Source organism: Arachis hypogaea, chromosome 19 (assembly GCF_003086295.3).
Source record: "Arachis hypogaea cultivar Tifrunner chromosome 19, arahy.Tifrunner.gnm2.J5K5, whole genome shotgun sequence".
Taxonomy (NCBI): Eukaryota; Viridiplantae; Streptophyta; class Magnoliopsida; order Fabales; family Fabaceae; genus Arachis; species Arachis hypogaea.
The window spans coordinates 156,737,724-156,748,564 of record NC_092054.1 but is presented as its reverse complement, the minus strand read 5'-3'; the positions used below and the strand labels follow the sequence as shown (position 1 = coordinate 156,748,564).

The 10,841-nt window shown below is 30.0% G+C and overlaps 1 protein-coding gene across 1 annotated transcript; it reads right to left on the bottom strand.

Annotated features, from left to right (window-relative positions):
- Nucleotides 1-2,247: 2,247 nt before the first annotated feature.
- On the bottom strand, nt 2,248-4,280 carry LOC112776353 (UDP-glycosyltransferase 84B1). The gene has a single exon (XM_025820495.3). The coding sequence runs from the start codon at nt 3,909-3,911 to the stop codon at nt 2,463-2,465; it is 1,449 nt and encodes a 482-aa protein (XP_025676280.1). The 5' UTR covers nt 3,912-4,280; the 3' UTR covers nt 2,248-2,462.
- Between the last annotated feature and the right edge of the window lie 6,561 nt (nt 4,281-10,841).

Here is a 10,841-nt window from a genome sequence, read left to right as displayed (position 1 = left end):
TGTGATCATGATTGTTCTTCTTTTATCCTTTTTAATTTATGATTATGTTTATTATTTCATTCAAAGATCCTTCTTTATCCAAAGATCCATTTTATATGATGTATGATATTGTTTAAGATCTTTATTTTATTCATATCTATTCTGTTTGACTTATCTATGGCAATGTTACTATTCTTCTCTTATTTATTATTTATTTTCCCTTACTTTATGGCCTATGAGAACATCATACCAAGATTTCTGAGTTTACATTTGTATGTTTTAACACTAGGCATTTTGTATGCATCACACATGTCATAACATAAGTAAATGAGAAGCATCTAAAAGTCACACCACTCCGACTAACCAAGACTTTTAAAAATAATAATAGAACAACATTGCATCATCACTGTTTTTATTTTAAAAACTCGGAGTGGTTGGAGATGGATACGATGACACCATATAGATAAACTACTGAGAAACTTTTGTTTCTCAGCCATCTCTCCGTACCATCTTCAGGAACGATGCAGTACAAAGCAATACACTGCTCAGTTGGGTTGAGGTGAAAAGACAAGTGCACTATTAGGAGCAAGCTATCGAGGACGTAAATACAAAATATTAAGCATTTACCTTAAGAAGGAAGAATATGCGATTGTTTTAGCCATAGTTATACAAATTAAAAGAGTTAGGATTTTCTCTGTGTCTTGTTTTATTTTTATTGAGTGATTGCAATTGTAACTATGATGTTTCTTGTTATGATTATTTGATATGAGTAAAGCTTGTCATTGTTGTGCCTTCATAGTTTAGCACGCCCGTTTTTCATGTTAGTATTTTTAGATTCACGTATATTTTTCAACTAGTAACTTTTTCAATAAAGGCTAGTTATTCAATATTTTTATATATAAATTATTTTATATAAATATTTCATATTTGTTTTAAAAAGAAACAAAATTTCGCAAGGTTTTGAATATCACCTACTAAATATAATCCAGATAAAGTTAATCTCAGTTTAAAAGTATCAAGGTGTTACAAGTATGCATTGTTTTGGTTTACTTAACTGCTTAACTCTGCTTATCTGCTACTTGTTCTACTTGTTGTAATTATACCTCTATCTGTATTTTTTTTGCTTGAATTGTATGTGTATGTTTTCTGAGAGACCTCTCTTGGTGGAGGTGCGAAGAAAGCTTGTTCCACCGGTGATTCGGAGGATTGAAGGAGACAGAAAGTGGAGTGTTAGGTTAAAGTTAGATTAAGAACTTGAAATACCTTAGATAACTTACTTAGTTTCTGGTTAGTTGGATCTTTAAGCTAAAATCTGAGTGTCGCAGTTCTAGGAATGTCTCTGGCTTTTTTGGGACCTTTTATATTAACTATATGGGCACCTTTATCATGTTGAGAACCTATGGTTCTCATTCCATATATATTTCAGTTGTTTTTCAAATGCAGGTCGAGAGGCACCTCATTGATTATCTGGAGAGCTTCATTACAAGCGAAGAACTATCTTTTGGGCTGTTACATTTTGTGTTAGGCTATGTATATAAGATCTCTGCATGTATATTTTGTCCTTCCTAGAAGTTGACTTGGAGAAACAAGTGTTCATTTTGTAGTTTGAGTTATATTTTGAATTGTATAAATATATATAATTACATACTCCGACTAACCTTAGCTTCGCAGGTCGAATCTGAAGCTTGATATCTGTATTTTGGAACTCCGATCTATATATTATGTTTTCTTAACCTTCTTTTGATCTTATCTATTTCTTTTACAATTATTTATGCAAGTATGATACTATTTTAGAAATTCTAGATATAAATTCTTTTAACTATATTTATATATTTCTTTGCTTTTATAGATCATAATATCTTGTTATCTCTAATTTACGTCTTTAACTATAAGACTCTGTGTAATAATATGTTACAACTTTTATTGCTAAAGGTCAAACACACTAGGTTTTTTTTGGGTGTCACACACTAGGATTAAGTTCTAATATAGAGAAATAGATCCTCTCAATTTTTTTTAATACTTGAGAGAATAAAGTGTGATATCTCACTTTTAATTTTATAAATGGGACCAAAATTAAATAGGAGAGAGTAATAAAGGATGAAATCCTATACTGGATACCATCCAATTTTTTTTACTAGCTAGAGAGGATCTCCTCCCCTAATATAGCTAAAAAATTATTATTGGCCAATATTAAAATTAAAAAAGGACAAAAATCTTAGAAAGTAAAGGTTGTGGTTGTGATTTTTTTTTTTTAAATTAGAAGTAAGATTTGAAATCATAATTTTTATATCAATATTGAGATGATGACATTTGAATTACAACTCTCTCTTATTTAATGGCGAAGAATTTCAGCAAATGAATCATCATAATTCATAAACTCCAAAATTCGATCAGTCCAATATCATCGACATTAGATACCGACAGTTATACGAACTAATCAACACATATTTTTGTGGCCCAACCAAATCAATTGAAATCTGTCGTCATCTCTGATTTTGAAGAATCTCGTCCACGAAACATTGGATATTTCGGTCAGATGAACCACCCTCAGCCACCGCATCCCTCGCCGCCTGTTTCAGCACTCTGGCGTTCTTCCTAATCTCCTCTGCTCGGGGGCCCACAAAAATCTCTTCAATGGCTCTTTCCACCTCATCCGTCGCAACGAACCCTTCGCCGCCGTCGTCTTGCCGGAGCCGGATCCCCGTTCCAAACACATCCGAAATGAGCTTCGCATTCGTTGGTTGATCCGTCCACTGCGGATACGCAATCATCGGAACCCCTGCAGTTATGGCTTCCAGCATCGAGTTCCAACCACAGTGAGTCAAGAAACACGCAATGGAATCGTGTGAAAGAACCTTCGTCTGCGGGCACCATGGCACCACCATGCCCTGCTCTTTCGTCTCTTCCAAGAAACTCGCTGACGGAATTTGCGACGGATCTTGTACGGACCCATCTTTAAGCTTTATCACCCAAAGAAACGGTCGTTTACTCCGAACAACAGCGTCCGCTATGCTCTTCCATTGATTTTCCGATAACACCACGAGGCTTCCGAACGATATGTATATAACCGAAGAGCGTGGCTTTTGGTTGAGCCACTCCATGCACGAGTCTTGTGGCTTCCACATATTGATTCCAACGTCGTCATCGTCGTCTGAACCTAGCAGCAACGACGGAGGAACCAACGGACCCACCGGTTTGATAGGAAAAATCTCAGCCATGGAGTCTATCACATCTTTCTCGAGCTCGTAGAACGAATTGGCGAGAATCCACTTGAGCTTCTTCATGTGTTGGAACTGCAACATGTCGGCTAATACTTTCTGGAAGCTTCCGAAAGTGTTTGACGGGAGAACAAAAGATGGAAGGTCTTGTGGTTGCAGCAATGGAAGACCGGGAAGCTGGACTTGGATGTTAGGGTTGTGGAGAGTTGGGAAGGAGTTGAGATTGTTGTAGAAGCGGTAATAAATGGCGTAGAGAGCACATGGTTGAATCCAGAGACATGCGCATGGGATTCCGAACTCTGCTGCCACGTCAGCAACCCATGGAACAAAGGGGTTGTTGATTATGCATGCTAGCTTCTTGGAAGTGTTACTTAGGAAGTGATCTTTGATGATATTGGAGATGCTGATGGGACCTGATTTTCCTATTGATTCCATGAAGTCGTCGACGCTGGTGCTTTTGAGCTCTGGCTCTGATACAAAGCCGTCGGAGAAGAAGACTACGTGGATTCCGTTGACGGTTATGGAGGCAGGGATGGTGTCGTCGTCGGTGGGCTTCTTGAAGACGCGGAGGTAAACAAGTTCGGTGGTGGCGAGTGTGACGTGGAGGCCTCTTGTTAAGAGGCTTTTGCCGAACCTCAGGAGCGGGTTGATGTGGCCTTGCGCTGAAAACGCCACCAACAGAACGTGGAGCTCTGTTTTTTCGTCGGAAGCCATGGTTTCACAAACAGAGTGACGGAGATATTATTATATCGTTACTGTTTTTTTTTTAGTGGAGATTGATTAGTGAATAATCTATTCTTTAATAGTGTTAAGCTTCATCGATGAAATTCATGAATGATTAGTATCCAGTTGCCTATTTACAAGCATTCTTCATTCTTCAACAAATAATAAGATAATTATTTTAGAGAGCCGTATTTGACTATAATGCTTTGATTTTTAAGATTGACCAATTTGAAGTTTTTAGGTTAGGTTTGGTGATAAACTATGTTCAGCAACAAATTAAAAAAAATGGCAAAATCATTTTTTGCAGGTTCTTTGAATTTTAAAGGCAAGAACAAAATTATTTATAAATTTTTTAAAAGAAAGAATAAAACAGATCATCAAAATTTTTTTATTTATAAACAAAAAAATAAAATAATTTTTAAGTTTAGTGTTATTTACATTTCAAAAATTGGTTGAATTTAAATTATGTCAAAATAAAAATGATTCAATAACGAGTAAGAAAAATTTGATTCGATAACATCTTAGTTTTTTAAATAAACTTTTATGCTAATCAACGTAAGTAAAGAAGGAAAATTTTTAAACTATTAATTAAAATTCATTGTTGAACTTAATTCCACTTAGCAAGATATAGAGAAACTTATGGGAGAAAAAACTGTTTTGGTCTTTCACAATAAAGTAATTAGTAGAATTGCTGTTAAGCGACTTAGTGTGTGTTTGGATTATTCACGTGAAATTGATAGCTGAGAATTGTAAGATGAAAATTTAGTCAAAATCAGTTAAACTATCTAACGGTTTAACTATCAATTTCACGTAAAGTCGACTGCACCTGAGTTTCCACTAGTTTGCAACGGGAGTTTGTATAAAAGTGATTTTGTAAACTTGATTTTGATGAAAAGTAAGTTTATGTTAACATGATTTATATTAGGCAATCTTTATATCAAAATGGATTATAGTAAAATAAATGTTGTTTGAAATATATTAGTCAAAATTACTTTTAGATAAAAATTACTAAAAGAGACGTCAATTTAAATAATTTTTTATATTATCCTATTATTTTACTTTAGATATTTGAATAAATCTTATTAATTTATTTTATAATAAAATTAATATTTACTTACTAAATTAAAGTAACATATAAAAATTGATAAAATATATTTTAATACATAAAAACACTAAAGGAAGTACTATACATTTTATAATGTCAAACAACAAGAAAATGTTCTATATTATTTTAGTACCGTTACTATTCTTTAATTTAGTATAATTTTGGACTATAAATTTTTATAATTAGTATATATTAAAAACAAAAATAAAGTACAATAAGAAGTACAATTAAAAAAACAAAAAAATTCCATACAAATATAGAATATAATAATTACAACTAACAATATATATCATATGAACAAAAAAAATTACAATAGGAAGTAAATAGAATTCATATGAATAAAAATAAATAAAAAAATAAAAAATTTTATACACAATATAAATATAGTACAATAAATGATAGAAAAAAAAAATTATATAAAAAAAAGAATTTATATAAACAAAAAATAATAAAAATATCATAAAAATTAATAAAAATAAAAATTTATACCAACAATAGTTGTCATATGAATAAAAAATACAATAAAAATATGACATCAGAATACTAAAAAAATAATATAAAAAAATTTATATATAAATAAAAAAATACAATAAAAAACATAAAAATTAAAATATGAAAGAGAATACTAAAAGTAATAAAAAAAATTAAAATGATAGTAACAAATCTAAAAGATTTTGATAAAAAAAATTAGTGTGAAAATTATATGGTTACTTACATCATTTTTATAGAAGAAAATGAAGGATAGGATTGGTAGAAGAAGAATAATTTCTTAATTTCTCAATTGTAATTAGCCTTCCTCAACGTGAACGCAGAAGCTATAATTTTTAGCTTCCTGTAAACGTACGTTTAGAGATAAAATCACTTCTGGGTTCAAAATTTCAAAGAGTTGCCAAACATAAAGATGGGACGTTCAAACTTCAAAGTACTCAAACCAACTTCTCTCTTCTCCAACGTAACCTCCAAACACACCCTTATTAATAGATTGATAGATCACTTTAAAATGCTACGGAGAGTAATGAAATCAGTTGTAAGGCTAGCAAATGAAATACTAAATTAGCTCCTGCTTGTAAAGTATGAAAGGCGATTAAATTTAAATTTCTAACAATGGATACTTTGTAATCTAATAGTTACTGTTCGTTTTAGATAATTAGAATTAAATTCGGCTCAATTTTTAAAAAAAAAATTGAGCCAAAGACAAAGATACGTAATTTATTGCATAAATATAATATATCTTTTTTTAATTATATCTATAAAGTTTTATATTCTAATTGATTAGATATATCTTATCTATTAGATATATATTAGAGTCTAAAAATAGAGTATATAAATAAATGAATATGAAATAGTTAAATTGAAATATTTCAATAAAAAAATAAAAAATTGAATTAATAATTTAATAATTTTTTTAAAAAATAAAAAAGAATATTAACAAATATCAACTAGAATATATTTATTTATATAATAAAAATAAATTACTAAAAATATAATCAAATTCGATTTATATTAATATTTTTTTTGAATTTAAATTACTAAAAACTAATTAGAAGTGTAACTAACTAAAACTAATTAGTTGAAAAATAAAAAATTTGTTATAAAAAAATAATTATTTATTATTTTAATTTTTTAAATTTAAAAATTAAAAATACGAAAAATTGACTTGAATTGACTTATGTTATAATTAGTTTTTTTTAGACTTTTTTATTTTTATAATAAAGAGATAACAATTCGATTTGGTTAATAAATCCTACTTTTTTTTCTTTATTTTAATCCAAATGTTTTTATATGAAAATACTAATAATAAAAAATTGTGAAATAATTTAATATATTTAAGATATGGTGTTGAGAAATGAAGCGTGCCTATGGTGGTTATTGCAAAGCAAGAATGGAGAGCAGGTGCGTCGATGTGGTTTAATGTCGTCCACCTGATTCATCAGCAAGATTATGCCTTTGCCAATTCCCCTATACTTTCTCTTATTTTATGCCATAGTGGGATGGTTCAAAAGCTTAGTCACCATTAATTTCTTTATAACATGTTCATGCATTCAGACAGAAAAAAAGACAACTACAAAATATAAATAATTTATTTTATTTGTACAGCTACCACAAATAAAAGTAATTAATGTGGCATATGGGTATGCCGAAGCCAAATGTTGATGTGAGTGTGACGTACCTTGCGCAAAAAACCCCACCGATGTTATATTTACTAATTTTACATCTATTACTATAACATATTTAAGAAACAAAAATTATTTTCACAGAACCATTATTCCATTAGTGTTGATAATTACTTTAAAAAATATAATTTTATTCAAATATACTTATACGTAAATATAATTAGCTAATAAATAAACATGCTCCTTATCTCCATTTGTTTATGGTTCAAATCTTCCCATAAATAAAAAAATCCTATCTTCAAAATTTGTATTGACATATTAAATTAGTTGGTCCACTGGTTTTAAATTTAGCTCAGGACAGGCCTACACACGTCAACTATTTATTAGTCCAGGATCTATTTATTTTTGTAACCTCACATGTAGGCCCATTTATATTGGTCCAGGTTTATGATGGGTCCATGTCAATAAATAGGTTAGATAGAACGAAACGGAAAACATCCATGACCAAAACAGAATAAATTAATAAAACGGAACACACATGGTAGAGTATTAAGATGGACCACATTAGATTAGATTTTCTTAGATTCACAAATCAAAATCATGAAAAGATCACCTTTCATGATTAAGAAATGTAAATGAGCCAAGACCCAAAAAAATGTAAATAAGCTTGTGCTGTATGTATAGTTTAATTTATACACGTGTAAATACCTTGACATACACTTAACAATTACAAGCATCACACTATTAATTAGTGATTACATACAACGATATATATACTTACTATAACTAAGCAACAGTTTAATAAAACAACGACTACCAACACAAAAGAAGGAGAAACCAACCTTTATATATAAAATTCTAGAGATGCATCATGCATGCATGTATATATATATATATATAGAGATAGATCAGAGCTAGGTTTTATTATTATTATAGAGTGAAAACTCAGGTGCAGTCGACTTCATATAAAGTTGATATTTGACAGCCGTTAGATGATTTGACTAATTTGACTAAATTTTTATCTAATGACTCTCAAATATCAACTTCACTGTGAAGTCGACTTCACTTGAGTTTTCACCTTATTATAATACTAATAGGTAGCTAATTATATGAGAGCTTATTATTAATGTCCCTTTCCTCCACCGCTAGGACCAGACTCCATAACTTGCTCTAAAGTTCGAAAAACATTGTCATATTTGTGACCCTCATTATTAGCATCATTGTTTGAGCTTGCTGATGATGAATCTTGGAAGTCACCCCCCATTGACATTTCACCAGAATCATGCAACCCTAAATTATTATTAACTAGTGGACGAGCCATCACATGCAGAATGCTAAGATTGAAACAAATCATAATAATTAGAATAAAAGAAAAGGCAAAAGATTGGTATTTGTTGACACCCATGATGACAATGCAAGGGAGTAAGTGTGTGGTTAAATTCTAGAAATTAAAACTAGTGCTTTTTCTATCTTTCTAATTGATGTATGCTTGAGTTGCTTATAAGAGAATATGATAATAAATGTAATTCTATTTATAGTGATTTAAAAGCAGATTGGGTATGGGATATCCATGATCCATCTTAGTCATTAAGATCTCAACACAGGAAAAATTAGGTTAAGGAGTGGAAATAGGAGAAGTTACTATACCTAATTACCCACGCAATGTATAATGTATTCGAGTTTTCGAGGACTATGGTTCTCTAATTAGTCAAATGAATTTCACATATTTCATCTCAATAAGCCAAGTGTAAGATCCATTATATCAATGCAAGAACGTTTATCTTATCTAGTTAAGAGCTCTAGTTACAATAAGGCATTTGAAAATTTTATCAAAAAAAATAATTATTTTAAGGAATTTTAAAAAAAATTATTTGAATATAGAATAATTCTTCACGTACAAGCGTTTTTTTATACAAATCATTTATATTAACGCGCTTCGAACCGTACTGCACGTTTTCACTGCACCTTCTTCTTCTTCTTGTTGCACGTTCTTCTTCCTTTTCCTCCTCTTCTTCTTCTTATTTTCTTTTGTTTCTTACCTTCTCTTTTTCCTTCTTCATTTACGTGCTTTTCTCTCTGTTTTCTTTCTTCATTATTCTCGATTTCCATTGTTTTTTGACATCAAGCTCTGAAATCGTTTTTGAAGAAGAAGAAACAGCAGAAGATGAGGAGGATAAAGAGAAAGAATTCTAAATTATGCATAAGATGTACTTCAACGAATTTTGGGTGTATTTCTTAAATCCTTTGAGTGTAGTTTTGTAATTCTTTGGGTGTATTTCTGTAATCCTTTTGGTGTATTTCTATAATCGTTTGGGTGAATTCCTGTAATCGTTTGGGTGTATTTCTGTAATCGTTTGGGTGTATTTCTGAAGTTCCATTATCTTCAAATTTGGCAAGAAACTCGTTTTCATGGAGGAAGAAGAAGAATAGTGGTTCATAATATATGGTGAGTAGTGCACTTTGAAAACAGGAAGTGGTTGAATAACGTGCGTTTATTTACTCTTAAATGTAAGAGTGTAATGCGCGTGTGTTTTGTTGGATTTGTGCCAACTTATAAGACTTGTAAACCAAAAAGATTTGTATGTGTAGCAACCCGATGTTATGTATGTTTACATCTTAATAAGATTAATATTATATTATATGATATTTTATGCATTTACACCTCGTTTCAGTTATTTGTTACATATAATGCATGGAGGCTATAAGATATGAGAGATTTCATGTATGAAAGAATGTAGAACTTAAAATAATAAAAAAGAGAAGATTATTAGTTTGCATAATATCATTTTGCGTTTAGTGTCATTTCAATTGCAAATTAAAGTAATTAAAACGAAAAGAAAAGAAACATAGAGCAAAATAGAAAAGAAACGTGTATTTAAGGGACGACAATATAAAGTGGAAATTAAACGTATAATGTAATCCAAGTCCAACGTAGTAGTGGAAATCTAGAAGTTAAAGCAACCAAAATGAAATTATACCGAGGACAGTGACATGCAGAATATTGGGATTAGGTTGGTAAAAGTTTTTCAGCGCAAATAAATAAGTGGAATAATATAATAATGCGGAATAAATTATTGTGTATATTTAATAATGCTTTTGCAAACTTTATCATGATACGATAGTATATACGTTTGTGACTGCTGCATTATGATGATAAATAATTTTAATAATGCTATCGTATATACTTTATTCTTTCCGCATGATGATGCTAGCTGTTGATGCATAAACCATGTATATATATATATATATATACTTTTTTTGGTGTCTCAAATTTTTCTTTTGGTGTCTAACCATGTATATATATACAGTTATATATTATTCCCCCACTACTCCATTCTAAATATTATGAGAATTTTAATCATATTAGATATATATTAAAATATAAAATATATTAAATTAAACTATATATATATATATATATAATAGATAGTAATTAATTTTAATGTATACTAAATATTTTTGTTTGACGTTAAAAACTATACATATTGAATTTGCAATCTCAGGCGGCGTCTAACTGTAATGATTTGGTAAAAAAAAAATTAAAAAGGAGTTTAAGTATGTGTTTAATAAATAAAAGGGTAAAGTAATAAATTGGTAATTTATATTTGGGCATAATTCTGTTTTAGTTCTTAAGGTTTAAAGTATTCTATTTGAATTTAAAAATATTTCATTTAGCATTAATTTAGTCCCAGAGTAAAGTCA

Bases quoted from the DNA above. Each gene is read 5' to 3' on its own strand.
- LOC112776353 (XM_025820495.3), bottom strand. From the start codon at position 3,911: ATGGCTTCCGACGAAAAAACAGAGCTCCACGTTCTGTTGGTGGCGTTT.